The 22,870-nt window shown below is 37.5% G+C and overlaps 2 protein-coding genes across 7 annotated transcripts in view; both read right to left on the bottom strand.

Annotated features, from left to right (window-relative positions):
* zbtb8a (zinc finger and BTB domain containing 8A) overlaps positions 1-22,870 on the bottom strand; it is a 163,013-nt gene that overhangs the window by 44,601 nt on the left and 95,542 nt on the right. Inside the window, exon 4 of one of the 2 annotated variants that reach the window (XM_055173218.2) lies at positions 21,789-22,581. The exons of the other annotated variant lie outside the window; for it this stretch is intronic. Coding sequence (XP_055029193.2) covers positions 22,270-22,581 — 312 coding nt within the window. The 3' untranslated portion in view covers positions 21,789-22,269. Of the gene's footprint in view, positions 1-21,788; positions 22,582-22,870 lie in introns of those variants that run through there. 2 annotated transcript variants of the gene reach the window in all.
* LOC129418274 (uncharacterized) lies at positions 1,257-14,532 on the bottom strand. Of its 5 annotated transcripts, none has more exons than XM_073869440.1 (8): positions 11,683-14,532; positions 11,458-11,582; positions 9,100-11,236; positions 4,095-8,447; positions 3,805-3,866; positions 3,146-3,280; positions 2,853-2,936; positions 1,257-2,035 (listed from the first exon to the last, which is right to left on the bottom strand). In XM_073869440.1, exons 2-3 carry the CDS (start codon positions 11,546-11,548, stop codon positions 10,488-10,490), a joined length of 840 nt encoding a protein of 279 aa, XP_073725541.1. In that variant the 5' UTR covers positions 11,549-11,582; positions 11,683-14,532; the 3' UTR covers positions 1,257-2,035; positions 2,853-2,936; positions 3,146-3,280; positions 3,805-3,866; positions 4,095-8,447; positions 9,100-10,487. The 5 variants fall into 5 exon arrangements, with proteins under 5 accessions (XP_073725541.1, XP_073725542.1, XP_073725540.1 ...); XM_073869441.1 differs by having other exon boundaries at positions 3,820-3,866; XM_073869439.1 differs by lacking the exon at positions 3,805-3,866 and having other exon boundaries at positions 9,100-9,522; positions 9,628-11,236.

Here is a 22,870-nt window from a genome sequence, read left to right as displayed (position 1 = left end):
TTGCTTACATACATAAAGTTAAATAAAATATGTTTGAAGAAAAAAAAAGGTATTCTGTTTGGTTTTATAAGCTAATTTTTATTATTTGGTTAACATGTTTATGTATGTGATTGAGAAGAGGGGGAAATAGGAGATTAAAGATCAAAATAGGAGATTATACTACACTATAGCCATACCATTAGCATATTCAACATGTATCTGCCTACCTGGCAAAAACTGTGCTGAGGACCAGGAACCTTGGTCTTTTGAAGGTGCAAATAACTGCATTACTAAATACTAAATAGACTTAACTCTATGCAGTTGATTTCAGAATAAAAAGTTATGAACCAAATAATCATACAACTCCCTTGACTAATTCAAGGCATAAGGTACATACATATACAATAAGTTATATCCTGATAGCATACCGTAATGAATGACAGGGCAATATAATGTACATACTTGTATGATCCTTTACACGTTTCTCGTCTCTATCCAGTTTTCCTAACTGGGCTTCTGATGTCTTTCTAATCTGTAATGTTTTTGGTGTTTATGTAGGCTAAACATAGGCTTGTTTGAGATGAGCAAATTCTGCGCAGAATCGATCACCGGTGATCCGCGCAAGATGCATGTCGGTTAGAAAAGTGTCCGACTTACGTCCGACTTGCTCTGATGTCATGCTGACGTGTGCAAAATAACTCTCGCGATGGAGAGGCGGGCTCGTAGGATTCTACAGCCGAGCGCAGTTGCTCTCCACCTCTGTCAGTACCCGGTCCGTGCCGCCTGTCCAATCTGTTTTGCGCATGCGCATAATTGCGTAGTAGAAAACGTCATCATTTCACTGTGCGATTGGTACCACGCATGCGTTGAAACACTTTACGGCCAAGCATAACAACTGGCAGCGTATTTTTGTAGGCTACACTTTTGTGTAGTTAATAAAGACTCTTTTTAAACATATTTAAATGAAGACTTTTTTTAAAGACATATTTAAATGAAGGCAATTATCCGAAACCGCATCCCAGCTAACATACAGCGGCTAATGGTTCATAATCGTTAAATCACTCTAACCAAAATGTCTTTCAACAGAATAATAAACAATATACAATAGCAACTGCAAATGTATTATTTTCAGTAAACAGAATAAATATACAAATCCATTTACATTTATCAGATGCATTTAACCAACGTGACTTTGTTTACACTTTTTTTCTGTACCCATGCAAAAGTTATCTATAATTTTTTTTTTACCATAATTTGCAGTAAAACCACAGTAAAAATAAAATCAACCATGGTTTATTAATAAATAAAAAATAATCATGCTCTTACAACAGCATATAGAAGTGCATTTTAGTAACCACAAACTTTACCATGATTTAAAATAATATGGTTACCACAGTTTCACTCCAGCATTACTATAATGTTACTGTAGTAGAACCATGGTTACAAAACCTTGGTTTGAAATAAGATATGCAGTTTTACCATAATAAAACCAATGCATGTTTCAAGGTTACAAAAAAATCCCTTAATCAGTCTGAGGTAACAGTGACTCACTGAGGAGAATGTTCTGGAAACAAAACAATATTAATTTCACAATAGCTCTAAGTTAATACAAGTCATGTGTTTAAAGTCCTGTTCAGTTAAAAGACAATTATTATTATAGGGTAAGTTGGCAGAATTTCAACCCACTTTGTGTTGTTACAATGTCTGTAATTTGAAAATGAACCATTTAGATGATGCAAAACATCATTTTGGCAAAGAATTGTGGATAAAAAAATGGGAATAAATCAGCACAATTAACTCAAGAATAAAGAGGAAACATTTTCTGTTCAAATGTTAGCATCTATTGTATTTGTAACAATATAAAGTGGGTTAAAAATCGGCAAACTTGCGCTTTGGGGCAGTAATTACAATATTATATTTGGCAATTTTGTATGTCTATCTATTGTTGCCATCGTCTTAAGCCTCTGTGAGTGTTGGCATCATCTGAAGTCTTCACAAATGAAGCTGGATCCAAAAAGGAGCTTCCGTAACCTCTAGTAATTTTAGGATGTGTATCCTGATGGGGAAAAAAACAGGAAAGGAAAATTAGAAGGATGAGGATTACTGTGGTTCATATTATTTCAAGCAAAAGCTTATGTGCACTTCTTATTTCATCACTGGAGAACAAGGTCATAAGATGTGTATGTGAATGCTTGGCTTAGAAGAGGTGTTTTTCTTAATTAAGACTGGTAGAGTTTAGGAGTAAACTCTTAACTGTTTTTGTTAAAAAACAGTTTAACTGTTTTTGTTAAAGTGCAACTATGGTCTGATTCACTTTTTTGCATTTCCTTTGGTGTGTAAGTGTGTATTAGTAAATGTTAACGATATGCTAAAGGTATAAACCCCAAAGTAAACGATGACACAAGTTATTGCCTCCAATGTAAATATCTTTTATTGGACTAAAAACACACGGATTGTAGGCAACAGTTTACTTCCTTGGATTGGTGATGTAGCCAAGACCGACATTATCATAATTCTTCCCACTTTGGCCTGTAAGTTAACTCCTGTTAGCATTGCGAGCAATTTTTTTTAAACATGGTAAGGAGCGTCACAATGTACAGATTAGCTGGTCAATTAGGGACACAGAGCTTTTTAAATCAATGAGTTCTGTACAAAATCAATGCGTTTGAGGAAGGAGGGAAATCTAAACCTACAAAAATGTACGGTATGTGGAAAATAAATTTATTTTTACTAGAAACAACGCAAACAAAATGTATTAAAACAAATAAACAAGATAACGTTGTTTTTTAGCAATGAAATATGTGCATTTTAAATAAATAAACCACAACCTTAAACCTATGAACAGCAAAGTATTAGTTTGAGGTTCTACTTACTAGTCATATGATTCATAGCACCTTAGAGAAGTTTTCTGACAGGTCTGCTTCAACTATGCTGCATAGCCATCAGCATGGACAAACCTACAAACATAACATTTAATTTGTCACAAAGCAAACAATAGAATGCAGTGCGAGATTCATTAAATGGAAACAACCAAGAGCAGATGTAAAACACTGAAAAGAAAATAATAGTATACAAAAGATGATTGTCTGAAAAATAGATGATTTATTAATTTATTGATTTATTGGTCTGTCTGTCTGTCTGTCCAATGTTATCTCAACTAACTTACCATCTACAACGAAGTGGTTGGCCACCCGCATGACTCTCTTCCAGTCAACCGCGACATCGACATCCCACTTAGTAGGTACTGCCGAAGGGCAGCATGAAATAACTACTGGTCCATGTTGGTCCTTTATACGAATGACTAAAAAAAAAGATATCTTCACTCACCATATGCTGCTACAATGTTAACACATAGATACAATGATGAAAGACTAAATCAAATTAAATAAACTTTATTTATATTGCACATTTTTAATGTGACATGCACAGACAATGAAAGGGACTAAAACAAAGATGACATGACGAAACAATAAACATAAATAAGATAAACAGATAGAGATTAAAATACACCCCTACTGGAAAATCCAGCTAAAACCAGCATAAGCTTTAAGGTGGCAGTAGCTGGTTTTTAAGCTTGTCCTCCCAGCCTGGCAAAGCTGGTGGGTCAGCTGTCTTCCAGCCTGACCAGCTTACACCAGCAAAAAACAGCTACCAGCTAATGCTGGTTTTAGCTGGATTTTCAGTAGGGAAACCAAACACTTGAAATTATGAAATGTAGTGGAGTAAAAATTATGATAATATACTTTAGAATGTATGTTTTCCAAAGTAAAACACTGATTAAAAAGGAATACTTAAACATTTAGTTTTATGTAGAAAGTAAAATACTTAAGTAATGTCCACCTCTGGTATCAACAAGGATTGTGGTTTAGCCTACATGTCACACGAATCTAGTCAGGGCCAATACACCATCAAATAAATGTTAGTTTAAACACTCGAAGTTTTCAGGTAACCGGACACACTGCATTTCATTGTAAGCCTAACCAGCCAGCTAGTCTAGCTAACTACATGCTGATATGAAATACTGTATATTATGTCTTAGTGACCTTGTTGTTTATGCATAACGACGCCTGTATATCTGCATTAAAAACTTTTGAACGAACATTTCCGTCACTTACCTTAGCCTCCATATGTTCGCCGGTGTTCTTATATGACGCATTTCTTCACTATTTTTAAACTCCGGTTGTCGCGCATGCGTAGAACAGATCAGGTAGGGTCGTAAACTGTCGTAAAACAAGTTGAGCTTCTGCGCATGCGCACAATTGTGCGCATGCGCAAAACGGATTGGACGGGCGGCACGGATCGGGTACTGACAACCTCCTGCGTTGACGAAAAGCACGATGGGAAAAGACTTGCTGACGACACAGCTTAATGCTCATTGGCCAGGTTATGTCAGCTGATGACTTGTTAATTCTAAAAACTCTAATTACTGTAGTAGTTTTTATATTAATTCAATTGTTCTTTACTATGACATTTATATTTTTTATGAATTCCTGTAAACTTCTGTATTGGTGTTGATGTATTTGTACTGTGAGCTGTTTATATTTCACACAACAGAAACGAATTTGTATTACCACTAGATTTATTCATCCCAACATTTACTAAGTAACCTTTTTCAGTAACGAACAGTTCACCTTCGTTGATTCTCCTTATAAACATCTTTATGTAAATGAATTTATTGGTATTTAAGTTGCATCTATTTAATCCGCGATAAAATACGCGAACGTGATCTCTGCCTATGCTGACGTTTGTAGTCGACTGGACTGCGAGATTGGTGAAGTGTCTGACTTAAAAGCTCTTTTTTCACTCCTCCCCTTACTGCAGCCGTCTGCTCTCGTCTGAATGTCAGGCAAGGCAAGCTGCATCTCAAACAAGCCTATTTACCCGCGTGGGCGCGTCTTCTCGCGTGAGATGTGTTGACTTTAGTTAAACGATTGAGACGCGTTATGCAAAAAAAGCGGTAAAAACCCGACCTTGCATTCCGTATTGTTGTCACGGGTGCCCTTCACATGCGTGAACACTTTTTAAAAACTGCTTGCGCTTTGTCAAAAACTCCATTTGGTCGCAGTTTGGAGCCCTTGGTGCCCCCTGATTGCCCACTCGCCCAATCCCGTCTATGGATAATTCGGCTCTGCTCAAATTTATAAAACATGCGCCGTTATAAACATACTAGTGTTTCTTTCGTAATGAGACAGCATTGTACTCAAACAACAAGAAACTTATTTACCGTTGCAAGACGTTCAGCTGCTCTGACTGACTGCTGTCTGGAACTTCAGCTCGCTGCACTCAGGGGGCGGAGTAAAGAGGTTTGACAGACAGTTTGAGCGGATCCAAAAAGATTTCGTTTTTTAATAATTTTATTTGATAAATATATTTGTAAAACACACAGACAGACATAAATGGTTGACAATAGCATTAATTTATATATTAAAAAAATAATAAAACACCTCCAAAAAAAAGGACACTTCGGAGTGTAAGGACAAAAAGGGCATGTGTTCTGCACAGGTTGAGCCCTATCTGTGCACGTGCCTGATCATTTATGTCAAAGAGATTCAATAATAATCTTTTACATTTTAATCCTTTTTTCATATTAAAAAGCGTTTTTGTGCTGCTTCGCATCCATGTATGTGCTAAGCAAACCCGCGTTGTCATCCCCTTAAAACTGTATGCGCATAATATCAACGCGCTCTTTACTCTAGCAAAAGACACTCGCGTCGCCCATTGCGGCGGTTGTATAATAGAGTCCAAAGTCTCTCATGAGCTAGGGGACGAATGCCCAGGGAGTTCAGAATTTCTGTGTGGGCATGCATTAGCCAAAGGTGTGTTAGTGTATTCTGGGTCATGGTGCTGCGTACCCATGTCTTCAAAAGACAAGGCAGAGAAAGTGCGCTCGGATGAGGCCACGGAGATGGGTAGGCACAGACAGTAATGAAATTAAAACCCAAAATACACGTAATAACCTACGTGTGTCAAAAATAATCTCCTAAAATATTCATAAGTAATATATAAATTGTGCAGAATATTTTTACTTAAAAAAAATCTCCCACCCGCAGCACCCACACTTCCCACGGCCATGTTTTGATTAAAGAACTTACTTCCATCTTGAAAATATTAAAAACTTGTAAATACATTGATTTAGGTTTTATTGCTATATTTTCATAAAATGTATGTTGTATAAAATTAGTGTAGATGTAATTTGTATATTTATCAAAACACAAATGTAGTGTAACTGAAATATTGTAACTATCATAAAATATCTTTATTTCATAAAAATAAAGTAGGCTATTGATGGTCTCACATTGGTTTCAAAGTCCTGCAGTATTTTTAAATTGTGAATATGATTTCACAAAAATAGGTGTTCCCAAAATTGCCACTAGGGTGCTGTAAAATGCCAATTGGTATTCTATTTAGAATGTATTATTATGAACATCAGCTTTAGGTCACATTACCATACTGCCCCCCCCCACACTTTTAAAATGGCTGCTACGCCCCTGCAAATGGATATGTACATAATAAACTAAACAGAACAGTAGTGAAATTAATATTTAAGTAGTGCATGAATGAATTTGGATTGTAACTAGTTAAAGGAATAGTCTACTCATTTTCAATATTAAAATATGTTATTACCTTAACTAAGAATTGTTGATATACCTCTATCATCTGTGTGCGTGCACGTAAGCGCTGGAGCACGCTGCGACACTTCGATAGCATTTAGCTTAGCCCCATTCATTCAATGGTACCAATCAGAGATAAAGTTAGAAGTGACCAAACACATCAACGTTTTTCCTATTTAAGACGAGTAGTTATACGAGCAAGTTTGGTGGTACAAAATAAAATGTAGCGCTTTTCTAAGCGGATTTAAAAGAGGAACTATATTTTATGGCGTAATAGCACTTTTGGGAGTACTTTACCCAGCTTAGGGGTAAACTGAGACACAAGACCACTTTTTTTAAAACAATCATATTTTCACTGCTCTTCGTCCTGAATACATTTTGGTAATTTCCATAGCTAGGAAACATCCTGAATTAATGGAAAATGTGTAAATTTGACTGATATATCTTTTTAGCTTGCTTAGAGGGGAGCAAATGTAAAAAATGTCTCACTTTACCCCACTCTCCCCTACAAAGAATATATATATATATATATTCGAGCTCAGCGCTGAACTGCTGCTGGAGCTCGAACTGCTACTTAAAAGATCCATATTTGTTTGTTTGCCCGTTAACCAAAAATCGTATATGAATGGTTATTGACTACACGCGAGTGTAAACAAAGAGTATAGAAGCACAAGAGAGGAAACTCAATAGAACGTTCCATTGCATCACCAGCGCCCAGCAGCAGCCCCACGAATCCGCCATTATGGAATCAAAGCGACTCGGCAGTCAACTAGAAGTTATGTGTCGTTTGCGAACGAGCGACGACTTCTTGTTGTCGCTATAAAAAAAGTACATTAAAGGTCAAATCCAAAGTGAATGATGATAACACAGAATAACATACAAGCAGAATAGTGGTCATCAAATCCATTTTTACAGCTTATTTTCAGATATTTAAAAAAAGTAAAAAAAACAGCCAGTGTCCAAAAGTGGCAATTATAAGATAACAGACATTGCACTGCATCATGTGTTATAAGATTATCATGTTTGTAGCAGGATCCACGGGATTAATATTTACAAAATATATGTAATAACTAGTGGAGTTGGTAACTAATAACAGTAGTAAATGTGTAAAGTAGCATAAAATGAAATTACTCAATAAAAAAAGAATTACCTCATATGTTTATCTAATTAATTAGTAAATTCCACAACTGATAACAACAACAACACATACATACGAGACAATACAGCATTTACTGTAGGTGTAGAAAGTGAACAAAATTTACTGATGGCTTAATTTAAGAAATTTCCTATTGCGCTTCTTATTTGGCTGTGAGATTCTCAGATTTTGGGTGCGCAATATATGATGGATTCTGATCTGTATAAATAGTTTAACCATGTAGATGAGTGACCTTTTGCACTTCTCTGTGTCACACATTACTCCTCTGCACTCACTCACAATTGACATACTGCTTGTAAATAGCTTCCTACGGTGTGGATAACTGAGCTGATGTTTTTGCGGAAGTTAAACTCCAAAGCTATGACTAAATCCACTAGTGCCTTGCTGGGAACTTTAAGGCCCTTCTCTCCTAAGGACATGTCAGCATACTGTTTGTCCTTTAGAAATGCATACTGTGAATCAGCAGGGATATCTGTGGTCAAGATATTACACTCATTACAGGGACCGTCTTTACTGTCTGCATATTTCCCCACAACCTTGCTGGCCATATAACTAGCTATGTAAACCAGTACGCTTCCATCATGGTCAAAGGAAGATGCTGCTGAAACTGATGGCCTCATCTCACTCAGCAGGTCTAGGGCACGTTTTGGTAGGACACCCTCAGGGATTTTGACATCAGACTCCAGCACAGCAACACTGTTCTAGAAAAACAAAATTCATACAAATATTAATACGAATCTGAATCAACATGCACCAATGCTACAATTTTCACAAACAAGCTTCCATTAATTCAATGAGCTCATTGTTTATGCCTAAAATTATAACATTGTTTAAATTACTATGATTAGCTAACTGTGATTTTGTATATATACATTTCTGAACTACACAACTTAGTTACTTTTGATAACAGATCACTCTAAATTGTAAATTGTACAGTTATCAGTAACACCTTATTTAAAGTGCCTGGCATTTCTGGTTTTCTTCAACTGGTTTACTTCCCTCATTTAACAGTTTATTGTTGCGTTTGGCATGTCTGTATATATTTTATAGTCTGTTAACCAGAGTAAAATTTGTTGTGTTAATGCATAAACCTATTCTGAGTTGCCTAGACCTCTTGCTCTTGAAGATAGCTGGTCTTGGCTGAGTACTCTCCCTTGATTCTGAAATTCTCATTTTTACTATAGGTAGATAGCTGGTCCTGGCTAAGTACTTTCCCTGACCTCTCTGACTCAAAAGTCGAGTGGATGACCACAGAGAAGTCCATCGGCTCTCCTTGATGGATAATAAAACAAGTTATTGTAGTGTACATATTTAAAATGGTCTAAAAATTCAGAAGAACGAAAAGTCACTTACCATGATTTCCAGACCTAAAAGATATTTGGTGGGAATCATGATTGTCTACTGTACAGTCCATTGGCTGCTCCACCTGGTCATCTATGACTCCGGCATTAGCAGTGACTGGTGGATTATCAACTTTACAGTTAGCACTAACTCTAGCATATCTATGTTCGTCCATAATTTTCTCAGTATTGACGGGTACAATGATACTGGGACCTTCCTGGGAGATGTAGCAATGTTCAGCTGAGATCTGCTCTGTGTCAATGCTGACCTGGGGACTCCCGTGAGAATTGTATCTGCTGAACTGGAGCAAAAAGGTGTCAAGATCTTGCTCACAGTTGGTCTTCTCTGAGTTATTAAACATAAATCCTGTAGCCACAGCCCGGTATTCACACTCAAACTGGACAGAGTCAGGGTTGTCACGGTTACCACCACGAGCTGAAGACATATACACAAACTAAATACCGTTACAACTTAAAATGAAGAGAAACAATAAACCATGCAATGCAAGTTCCTTAAATTTCAATGTTTATTTTTACATGCCTCTAATGGTTGAGTAGGCATTCTCAAGGCAGTCTTGATTCAAACATTTGTCAAAAGGTAGGAAACCTGATGATGTTCACGGAGATCACACCAGATCATTTTCAAGCACACAATGTTGTGCTGCCACCCCTCTACACATGGGATCTGCTTGGTTCCAAGGCGAGCACGTACAAGCTTAAGGCGGGGGAGCCACTCCATACACTTTTCCAAGAATGGGAAATGAGCGGATGCATCTGAGAGAGCAGACTTTAACTTGTGGGAATCCTTGAGCTGCTTGGAGTTGAAGCAGTTAAATATGCCATCAAAGTTTTCACAGAATTTAGCAGCTGCCATGTAGTTCCTCTGCGCCTGACCTGTGAGCTGCTTTACATGTGCCAAGGTCTTTATTCCCACAGCAACGGAGTGGCTCAGGACCTGAGTAGCAAACCTTACTCTCATGGAAGCAAATGGTGGGAGATGCACATGCTTCTTATTAAGGCGGCAACACAATCGAATGTCCTGTTTGCTGTCGTAAGTAAACAGTTCCTCCAGAATGCCCCAGAAGATGTGATCACCATCCAGTGTGAACCCGTTGGTGCGCCAGTTGTTGCGAATATTCTTGATTAAATGTGGTGGATCCCACAGGCAGAACACTCTGACAGCATCTACTTCAAAGTACGGCTTCTCCTTTGTTACAACAAGACGAGCAAGCATTGAACGGTTACCAGAACCCTGGTCACAGATGAAGACCAAGCACTCCATCCCAGCCTTCCTTAGCTCACGGATTGCCTCTAGCAGCAATGATTGAAGCCGGGTATGTGGTATGGGCCCACTTGTGAAGCAATATCCGAAGAGTTGCTTCCATTTCCGAAACAGCCCTCTTACCATGAATGCAGAGGCATAGTTGACAACATATGGAGTACGCTGACCTCTACCAAATCCTCAAAACCTTCAATCCTGTCAGCAGACTCATTATAGTGGACTGCCTGTTTAAGAGACATTTCATCAGTGATGATGGCACAAACCTTATCCATGGGATTTGTGGTCTCCATAGCCGCCTTCATTGTGGCAAGTATATTGTGGTTAAAGCCAGGTTTGAAATCAATAGACTTCATAAGCTTCAGCAGTGTGCGGACAGATGGCATAGAAAAAACTTCAAACATTAGCCTGTAACATTTAGGACTGGCATGTAATAGAGACAAGAAGAAAGCTTTGTCCTGACTGGTCCACCGAAAACCCCGAGCCTTCTGCTGAGACAAGCGTATCTGTGTACTCACAAAAGCATATGCTTTGGCTGGTAAGAGCTTCTTCAACTGCTTCATCACTGACTCCTTGTTAATACCAGCCTTCCTGGTCTTCTTCAGTCGATTCACTTCCTTCTTTTTCGCTTTCAGTTTGTACACCTGTATCTTCAGATTCCTAATCTTCATCTTCATGGCATGTTCCCAGGTATCAGCTTTCTGGCCGGTTGGCAATGCCATTGGTGGCAACAGTGGTGTCAGTGGCACCGAAGGCCCTGCTACAGAAGCATCAAGTAAGTCCATATCTGTCTCTGAACCAGTGGTTTGTAGAACACTGTCTGCAGTGGATGAGCCAGCATTTGACAGGTAAACAACATAATCTTTTTTACCTGTAAAACAAACACAAATTTGGAAAATTATTAGACAAAATATATTACAGTAAAGCAACAAGTTGTTACTTTGCCTTAAGACCACCACTCTTAAATGGATAATGTAAACACTCTAAAAGAAATCTATAGTGACTGAGCTTTAACTCTAAAATGGATAAAATTTGACTGGCATCTCAAAGTATCCCTGTATTTATTTCTATATTTTCCAGTATTGATCTTACGTTTCTTTGATGGTAACTCCTGACGTGTCTTTGGTGGCTTTCTCTTTATCTCCAAGTCCAATGGGGGTGGTGGGTTAGGGACATTAATCATTGTGGGCACTGCATCCCATTTCAATCCTGCATGGCTACAAGGATATGAGAAAGAAAAATTTCCCCAAATATTAAGCATTTTTATGATTTTTCAATTTTCATTTTATTGTGATATTTTTTTCAGTATATACATACACATTAGATGGTCTCTTGAACTGGGTAGCGTGAAAATGTGCACTGCACACCCTGTAGTTGAGATGAAGCCGCTGAGAGCTTATCCTCTTTAAAGAAGCATTTCTGAGATACTGCACCCACCTGGCACACCTGCAAAAGACAGTATAGTAGGCATGTATTTATTAATTTAACTTGCAATGTACATGATCTTTTCATTACTAAATGATTAAGAACTGCTGAGGGGAAGAAGTAAAAACAGGATAAAAGTAAAATAATTATAAAGTTGACTACTAACGTTACATATTTACTCCAGTGCATTGGTCATTTTTAGGTTGAAATAATTAGGTGGTTATTTTAACACATAATAGTTAACGTTAAACTTATAACAGTTAAAAGAAGTTAAAGTGACACCATGTAATTTTTCAACCTTCATAATAAATTTTCAAGACCCTTGTGATAGTACATCGACTTTAAATAGGTTGAATGACATGTCTACCATAGCCTGACCGGGTCTGTATCACTTTTACTCGTATTTTAAAACTTAGGGTTTCTGGTAGTAACCAGAGCACAAAAAAACTACAAAATTCGACTGCTTTACGGCATACGTCACTTCCTCCACACAATTTGTTTTTAACGTGAACTTTGCTGGAGTGTAGAGAGCAACTTCTATTAAGTGACTCTGTGGCACAGTCTTTAGTGTCACGGACCTATGACCCGGGCGACCCGGGTTCGATTCCCCTTTAAGGCAATTTTTAATATAAACTGTTGATTCATACATAAATGCGATGTTCTTTATAAATTACGGCGATTATATTGCATATAGTTCCCTGTATTCAGATGCTGTGTTCACGTATTTACCTTTCTTTTACTGTGTCTATGATATTTACATTACAATCCAGGATGCTATAGCACTCAAACTTGCTCACAGTGTAAAACCAAACCCTATTCATTCACCAATCAGATCCGAGCGTTTCTCTCTTCTCTCTTCCTCATTTGCTGCGTTCCGCTGTCACTCGCGTGACGTATTACAAAGCGGCAGACCTAAACGCATCGGTTTACTAGGATTTGGAGCGATTTTCACACAAAAAAAAGGAATAACGAGCGCCATTGCGGAAAATCCTGGTGGCGAGGGAGAGAGAGACGATGCAACAATATTTGTTTGGAAAAAGGCAAGGAAATACGTCTGGTCGTTTCTGAATTGGAAGGCTGCAGCCTCCGGAGGTCAAACATGCAGGCTGCATACGTCATCAAGCCTGGTTTATTAAGGTAAACTGAGCATTACATTCGCAAGTCATAAGCATACTGCAACAATTTACGATTAACTAAGTATAATAGTCAACTTTGTAATTGTTAATATTGTGAAATAAGACAGTCTTGATGACGTATACAGCTTAGAAATACGACATCCGGAGGCTGCAACCTTCAGATTGAGAAATGGCTTCTGCCACGACGAGTTCCTCATCAGAAAGTTGTAACATGACTGCGTTTCTCCCTGTTGTCTCAAAATGTTGATCGTTTAGCATTTTAAATGTTTAGTTTTTAGTTTAGTTTTAAGGTTGGCCAGTTCCTTTCCTTTGCGACAGTGCTGCGGCGCTTGTGGGCTCTAGGGGCGCTAGAAGTGAAAAATACGTGTCTAGCACCCCCTAGTGGCCAAAAAGTTTCATGGTGTCCCTTTAACAAGGCTTTTTTCACAGAACTTAAGACAGGGAAGTTCAAGGATTTAATTAATTATATTACTCTCTACATTAAGTGTGACAGGTAATGATAAAGTCATATGAGTTCATATAACGTTATAATAATGTTAGACCATTTCTCCCCTTACGAAAATTAACCATGGCTCTACTACAGTTAAAACCAAAAAACCATGGTTACTGCAGTAAAACCATGGTAACCACAAAATAACCATTTGACAACCATGGTTAGTGTAGTAAAAACATGGTTTTGCTCAGTGGTGGTAAGACACGAAGTAAAAATACTTCGTTACTTTACTTAAGTACTTTTTTCGGGGATCTGTACTTTACTTGAGTATGTTTAATTTGCATCTACTTTTACTCTTACTCCACTACAATATTAAAGAAAAAGTTTACTTTTTACTCCGATACATTTCCCCATGCCTGCTCCAAGTATTTATTACACTGGCTTTCCAAACCAATGAAAAACTGGGTTTTCTTTTGAAAAAAAAAAGAACGCGCACGAGCTCTTTGCCAGCATATGCTCAGCAGTCAGTTCGGCGCGCATTGCGAAGTGGAAGATGACCGCAGAAACAGGTGAAGGTTCAGCTCTCGCTGCCGTTCCCCTAACCAAATATTATGATATGCCTCAATGCAAATAATTAGACTAAAAATCATGTAAACAGTGTTTTTTGTTCAGAAAACATGAACTGGAGCTTATTTTTAATAATAAAAAAAACTCAGCATCACATATTGTTTTTAGATTACATTCATTGTATTTTATAAAATATATAAATAATAACTTCAACACAATATAGAGGACTTAAAACAGATATTTATTCACAGATAAATAAATACTTTACAGATCTTACCACTGCAGTTAGTCGCCAATCCGTTTTTAGATAAAATGTTCAAAGCTTTTCCTTAACATCATATTCTCTACGTGTCAAATCAATTGGAAATCATTAAAATATATTTTTGTCCACACATATTTAAGTTAATGTCACTAAATGAAGAAAAAGATAAAATAATTAGCTAAAATAATGTATTCTCTGAGATAAAAAGATTTCATTCACTTTAACAAATCTTACCACAGTTCATCCGCCTAACTTTAGCTATCCCCGTTTCACATCAATCAAAAGCTTCTTTTAACGTCATATTCTCCTCATATATAGACGTTACGATCGAAAACCACTAGAATGTATATGTGTTCTCTCATATTTAAGTTACTCAATGACGAAAGAAAGAAAAGAAATCGATAAAATAATGTTTGTTTCTGAGGTAAAATTAAACTACGTTCGCAAGCGCATGCTGGAGGAACAGAGTAGAGAAGCGCGTGCTGGAGTAGTGGAGCGCGCACGACTTACGCACTAATAAAGAATACAATGGATTTAATGATGTTTTCACTTAATTTCCCAAAAATGGGTGGATAGCAGCAGTAGTGAATACATACGGAGCAGTGGGACTTCTCTCTAGGTTATAAAAATAAAAAATAAAAATAGCATACAGGGAACGTTCTCTCTAGGTTATAAAAAATAAACATAACCTACAGGAAATGTTTTGGGAAGGTTCTCTATAGGTTATAAAATTAAACCTAAAAATAACCTGCAGGGACTGGGGACGTTCTTATTTGGTTCCCATAAATAACCAAATGGGAACCATATTTGAACATTAGGGAAACGGTATGTGTTTGCTTGGAGGCTAGTAAGCACAACTGGTTCTCCCTGCATGCTGCCAAAACAATTGATCTGCCTAATTATTGCTATACATTTTTTTATAATATTTACTTTTTACTTTCGGTACTTAAGTACGTTTTAAATTGGATACTTTTGTACTTTTACTCAAGTGATGTTTGATTGGAGGACTTTCTACTTTTACTGGAGTCATTTTTTATTTGGGTATAAATACTTTTACTTGAGTATAACTTTTGAGTACTTTTACCACCCCTGGTTTGCTTATAGTAATCAATTCACCAAAAAACCATGGTTACTACACTTACCACAATAAAACCATGGCCAATTTCCGCAAGGATCGGGAGTTAACTTGCACAAAACATAACGTTACGTATAAAAAATAAGTTATTAATGAAATAAATGAATTCAGCAATTGAAATTAAAAGCTTATTTTAACTTTGTGGTATCAATATAAATCAGTATTATGGTTTATATGGCTATCAGCAGTTCCTAGAAGCAACTTTACTAGTTTACTAACGTTACTAGACTAAAAAAACATTAAAGTTAACAGGTGCCTAAGATAGCAATACCATAGGTCATATTTACCTGTCAGGGTCTTTGGGAAAACGATGAAAGGCAACATTTGTGCTGTTACACACATTGTTGTTGCAGTTTATTGCCGAACACTGCATTCCTTTATTCCACTTGGTCTTCGTTGCCATTCTGTCTGTTTCTGTGTATGTTACCTTAACTGTTATCTGTGATGTATAGCTGTTGTTCACTAACTCGGCATTCATTCCAAAATGGCGGCCGCGCTACCGAAGCGCCACCTAGTGGCTGATGCCAAAAATATGCTAGAGTTTCCTCTCTTGTGCTTCTATACTCTTTGGTGTAAATACTGTCTCTCTTCTTCTGTGTGACAAGTGAGTGTCAGAACAGACGCATAACGTCTCGCAGCGCCACCTTGTGTACCGGCATATATCTGTTTTGTATTAAGCGCCATCTAACATCCAGGGAGTGAATTTGCACCTCACGCCTGTTTCACACATACTCCGTATGCAGTGCGTTTGCGGTGCGTATTGCAGTACGTATGCGGTGCGATCCGTCAAGCATCCGTTGTGCTTTCACACATACTCCGTTTGCAGTGCGTTGCTAACTGGTGCTTCTGCGTATCAAATGATCATGTGATTGACACTTTCTGTTGAAAAGCGCCTCATCAATAAACTATATAATAGCCTGCTGTGTTTTTTTTTCTTCACAAAACAATATACTTTAGATATTATTTAAGATGTTTAAAATTTCTAGTGTAATGGTCAGGACACATGAAAGGATCAAAGGTCTATTTATCTCCACATATATCATAAATATAAACTAGCATTATAACTTTTGAAGAGAAAATATAGGTGACAGGCATGGTTACATTATTTCCTACTATTTATATATTTGCATATACGAGACTATTTATATAAAGGCAATGAAGCTCATATGGCAAGAAATATTCTCACATAATTAAAATAACAGCATAATGACATGAATAAACAGACAAGGAAGCAAGAGTGACATACAAATTGTATTATTATTACCGGAAAAACAGCAATATTACTTAAATAAACTCTGAGGTAACTACGCCAAACACGCTGTTATAACTGCAACAAGTCTAAAGAAGCTCAATAACAATTGGAAAAAAATCATTATTATCTCCCAAAACGTTGTATGACAAACATTATATTTAAAGCAAATGTATTCTTACAATCATTCAAGATCCACACATTATTCCATATTACTGAGCATGTTCGTCTCTCGCCTCGCTCTGTTATAATAGTGCTGATTGACAGGTGCGCTTCCCCGTCTTTCAAACAGATCATTTTGTATAGTTCTCCTTAGAAAAATTAACCATAATTTTAACGAATCTGACAAAACGGTTTTTGTCAGATTGATTATGATTTGTATTACCTTAGTTTAACTAAAAATTCCATGGTTATGGATATTGTTATAAGCCAAAATAAATTTGGTTACTGTTGTTTTACAAATAAAAACTAAAAGACTATGTTAGTATAATTAAACAATGGTAAAATTAATAGCATACTTTATGTATATGCAGGGCCGCCTTAACCTAATGTGAGGCCCCGGGGCTTAGAGGTTTTGTAGGCCCCCCTTCCCATCGATTTATAGTCTCTTTTTTTAAGTGTAATATCTAGGTAATCTACATCACAAAATGCATTAGTTTCTTTCGAGACATACAACAGTGAGTTTTCCCTCTTTGAGCCAGAAAACACCATAATATTGTTATTAACATATCACTGAGCCCACTTGAGCATAAACACAAGACACTTTATTTAACAACCACACACAGCAACTTGTGGTGATAATAAAACCAAAATGTGTGAAAGTTTATATGTTTATAAGCTTTATGATTATATAGTTTTTGGAATATAATTTGCAGAAAATTGCCACTCACTAACTAAATGCTCACCACAGTTTTAAAAATATAATAAGTTAAAGTTAGTTTTAAAGTGAAAATGCATTAATGATAACAAAAGATAAGTCTTTATAGACATAATCTTGTTAAATACATTAATGATAACAAAAGCTAAGTCTTTATAGACAGAATCTTGTTTTTTAATCAGTTATTTATTTTGTAGGCTACTGAAGATATAGTATGCATTGTATTTAGTATTTATGCATACATAAGCATGTAAACCGACCAAGTATGAATATGCACAAGACAGACAGGGAACATACCTGTATATAAGATCTTTAGATAATGAGATTATAATGGTGCTATCAGGGGATGATCATTTGAGATGGTCTTGTCGCTCTTTACTTTCTTAGAATTGCACCTTTACCGTTGCGTCTCTTTCTCGTCTTTCTACCAACAGATGTGTGTACTGTGAGCTGACGTCGCGTCAAACTACATCGCTCCAGCTGCGCACGTGTCACTGATATAAACGCGAGTAAACTTAAACTTTATAACAACTAACAGCATTATGTGCGGGAACTCCTTTCTTAATTTAGCGGCACAGTTTCTTGTGCACGGGTCAGAGACTTCTGCATGCCAGAGAGCTGAAAGAGCACAGAGAGCGAACGAGCGAGCGCGCGCAGGAAAGAGAGAGAGAGAGCTGCACCTCACTAGTGCATTATGAAATTTCAGAAATTACTCTTTCATTTGTTGGTGGATTATTTCCCGTTTCTCTGTCACACTCAGTCTAACGTGCAGTAATGTCAAGTTGACAACGCGTACTTAATTACATTACGCAGAATAAAAAATATGTTACGTCTGACATTTTATTTCACTTTAAGTTACAACGGACCAATCAGCAGCCATGTAACGTGCAATTAGAGTGATTGACAGAAAACCCGACAAGTTACAAAACAATATGACATTTTCAGCTTGTCATGAACGCAAACTTGGGAGGCCCTTGAACTTGGGAGGCCCCTGGGCTTCAGCCCAGGTAAGCCCGTGCATTAAGGCGGCCTTGTGTATATGCAATGAATATAAACACGGTAGAATATTTAACAAGATGTTATACATATCATTTTTCAACTCGTGGTAAGTGTTTTACCTTAATTGCTTCATACTGGGATTAAACAAATAAGATTACAGAAAAAAACTACTGAAAAACTTTATTTACATCCATTTAGAGTGAAATTACTGCATTTTTGTGTAAATCCGTGTTCATTCTGACCACAAAACATGCGCTATCACTTTAAATCAGCGCGTGCAGCTTGCGTGCCGTACAGCAAAAATAGACTCGCTGCCGAAACGATCGCAGCACTGCTGCACCGCACCGCATCTGCAACGGACAGGACGGACCGCATACGTATGCTGTGTGAAAGCTCTAACCTGTTAACATGGCTACGTAAAAAATTACGCACCGCAAACGCACTGCATACGGAGTATGTGTGAAACAGGCGTCACTCGGCTCAGTGCCAGTAAAAATTGTTTGGGTGTGAAAGCAGAAAAACGTCACGTAAAATGTCGACGATAAACACGCACGAAAAACGTCCCGGTGTGTAAAGACCAGTCCACTTCATGCGACACATCAAAAATTATGCAACAATGGTCTGACACATTAATGTCCATAACATTTAACTGATCAATGTTTAAGCCTAAAGAAAAAACAAAGTCCAAAGTATGACCTTTATGTGTAGGACCTGAAACATATTGTTTAAATTTAAATGATTCAGTGAGTGTAAGAAACTCAGACGCCATAGATAGAGGGGACGAACTAAGCTCGTACCAAGTGTGTGGTGAGATCGTAACAAGGGCGTGGTGAGCTTGAACCTGCTTACGTCACGAGGTATTTTTTGGACCCAACATCCAATAGGAAAATTCAACTGCAGTAGCCACCGTTCAACCTGAAGAGGGCAGCACTCAGACGTTTTTACACTACATTTTGTAGTATTGAAACACTTTATATCCAAATGTCAAAACACTTACTAAAATCAATGAACAGCACTAATAAATTATTATTCTTACAGATCATTAACTAAAAAAAGTTGGTTTAGGGTTTAGTTACTCTAAGTCATTTTTTGACAATTTTTTTTTAGCTTCTCATGATCTTGGCCACATCTGGTAAAATCTTCATTTGAACAGATCATGCTATTCTACCTCTGTAGTATAATGGTTTAAGAGCATGACTTAGGGGCTGATCACAACCAAAGCGTTTATGGCAGTTGCAGGCACCTTTTTTGAATGATATTCTATGGGCAGGGAGTATTTGCACGCTGTTTGCGCGCCGAGCGGCTTGCGGTTTTTGCCCCCAGCCGCAGCACACGCTTTTGAAAGAGCGCTTAGAGCGGAGAAACGCCCGACGTCATTTGCATGGCCTTAAAGGGCCCAGGGGCCCAAGATCTCCAAAGGGCCCAGGGCAGCAAGGGCATGAGCAAAATACTGTATCTGGTAATCTCCCGCTGGCCGCTTCATATTAAACAAACTGTCAACACGGGCTTTTGCGCTGCAAAGAGAGACGCTGCGCTGCCTATGACTTTGAACGTGAGTTGAGAGCTGTTGAGAGTCAGTCTCATGCGGACTGACCAATGAAGAGAGGGCCTCAAATTAATACCCTCTCCTTATTGGTCAGTCCGCATGAGGTGGGTCAAAGGTTCTTACTACTGCTACAACAGAAAAAAACGAGACATGGAGAAGCTAAGTGGGAGCGCGAAGCGGAAATTAAAAAAGGAAAATGACATCAGAAACGCAGAAAATGTAAAGTATAAACAGTGGTGTAGTCTACGTGATACGCAGGCACCTGTGCGATCCGATCGGCGTATGAAATTAAATTACTATACTATACTTACTATATAAATTAAAGTACCGCGAGAGCGATTGCCGTTATCACATGGAGAAATCTGCTTTGAATCGCTCTCGCGGTACTTTGACGTCACCAAGAGGTCTGCTTAGCGCCAAATGAAGTCGAACCTGCAGTGTAGCTGCTCACGCGACACTGTAAACAAACCGACCATGTGGTAGAGCACAACATAAAATCCGGAGAGTTCAAAACACACATGTGAGTAAACAACATTTAAATCATCAATCCAGTTTATTACTTTATCTGGAGGTAAGGCTCCAATAAAATAAAATAAGCCGGTGTTTATGTCCTGATGGTTTTTAGCTGCCTTCCAGCATGTTTACTTGTGCTTCACAGTGTTAAACTTACTTTCTCTGTGTTCATTTGTATATCTACGTTCAAGATGTAGCCTATATGAGCTTAAACTTTTGTGAGGAAATTAATGTCTGCGTTGATGTTCAGTTCAGACTTGCAAATTAAATCATTTTCTTCACTTTGGTTTGGGTGTCTAATATTAGACTATATGATGGTCTAGTAATAATAATTAAGTAAAAGCCTATTTTCATTTTTAGACAATGGTAGTGCATTTGTATGAACATTTAAATATTTGTAAAACAAAAATACACCTGATGAATTTGAAGAATTGCGTATATTTACTGTATATTACAGTAATATATTCTGTATATGACCATATTATGGTGATCCTGGGGTCGTGATGATGGGGCCCTTGAATATTGTTGCCCAGGGTATAACAAAGTGTTAATCTGGCCCTGCTGGTAGGCAGTATCCACGTGTGTAACCACAGTACTAGCGTGACTGTCAAAGAAGAAGCAGCTTGGCAAGTTAACCCACAAACAAAGAAGAAACAGCAACTTGTTGTGTATGATTTGAGAAGACCAGCAATGATGGAAGTAAGTAGCTATGGCGTAAAACTTACGCATGACTATAAATCGGGTTTAAGGCAGGCCTTACGTTGTGGTGAGGGTAGTATACAGTTGCTTTGAAGAACTGGACTCCACTCGCTCACTCTCTCCTGCATGTTTGTGCATCTCTCACCCTCAAACAAGGTCAGAGCAAGCACCCTCTTTTTAAAGTTTCTGCTAATATGACAGTTAACAGCAATAGAGCGCTCACGCATCAATATTTGATTGACAAGACAGCTGACTTGGTGGTTGCTTAGCAATATTAAAATCCGTGTCGCACTGCTCCTTTTTTATAAAAAGGCAGTGCATCGCGCCTTGCGTTTCCAAGCATTTAAAGCGCGTTTGCTGTGATTAGTCCCTTAGGCGATTTTATTTTGACTAAGTCATTGAGACTTGGGCAATTTTACAAGCTTTTCTAAATGACAGCTGCATCAAGAAGAACACAAATCTACCCAACCTCTGAAGTTAGTTCCATTTATTTGTGTTTTCTGAGAAACCTGAAAAAAGTGACTTTGGCAATTATTTTAGGAAGGTGACAATATAGTAGTAAATAATAATCACATTAACATATGGTTTCAAAAAGTGCTTATATGTAATGTTTTTCAGACAAAGTTTATGTTGGGCATGTGACTTTTAACAAATTGTTTTTGAAAATGTTTTTACATAAATTAGAGTATTATACAACAAGTAGGAAAATGTAAGCTGAATCCATGCCACACAGTATGCAAAATTATATGATTAAATCTGTGTGTTAATTTAACTGCGAACACACAAAAACTGCTAGGAAGAATTATAGCCAATGGCAAGAATAACCCAATAGAATGTCAGAAAGATCTGTCCCATTGCATGAGATTGTTAAACCACATTGTAATTTTTCCTGTAATTGTCATTTTGAAATAAACTATATTTATATTTAAATTACAGGAATAAAATTGTATTTTATAAAAGCAGTATTTTTATATTTAATGAGAACAATTTAAATTATACAAACCACGCAATAATCTCTGTTCTGAAATGATAACACCTGAGACTGTCAGGATGGTCATAATCATCACTTTCCACTGGTGTCCTCATCGCTGTCGTCCACCTCCTGGATGATGAGATCTGCACCAGAATATTCTGCAAGTTCATCATCATCCATGACCCATGTCATTTCCCTGTCCTCACTTGTGTCCTCTTCCTCCTCGAACAATAGCCCTTCCTTCTCTTTATTTCCATCTGTAATTAACTCATTATAGCCACTCTCTTGAATACAAACATTGCACAGTCTGTATCTGCGAGTTCCCTCGCTCACCACTCGGCCATTTATCTCGGTTACATGACGTTTGCATTTCCTGCAAACCAGTTTACGAGCCTGGTGGATCTTTGAAAGACAAGCATTGAAAGAGAATAGGTTAAATACTTAAATCTCATAATAATATAACTGATCAATTTAAAATATTGATTGACAGTAGGGGTGGAACGGTACACAGAAGTCCCGGTTCGGTTCGTACCTCGGTTCAGGCGCCACGGTTCGATTCACTTTCGGTACAATGGAGGGAAAAGCAAAACAAAAATGAAGAATGCATTTTTTTTTTGTACTTAAGCTAATCTTAAAAACATAGGTGTCCTTATCAGTGTTATTTTGAGATGTCATGAATATGAACTGAAAT

The sequence above is a fragment of the Misgurnus anguillicaudatus genome, chromosome 7, assembly GCF_027580225.2.
Source record: "Misgurnus anguillicaudatus chromosome 7, ASM2758022v2, whole genome shotgun sequence".
NCBI lineage: Eukaryota > Metazoa > Chordata > Actinopteri > Cypriniformes > Cobitidae > Misgurnus > Misgurnus anguillicaudatus.
Note: the sequence above shows the minus strand (reverse complement) of the source record. Positions and strands in the feature narration are given on the sequence as shown.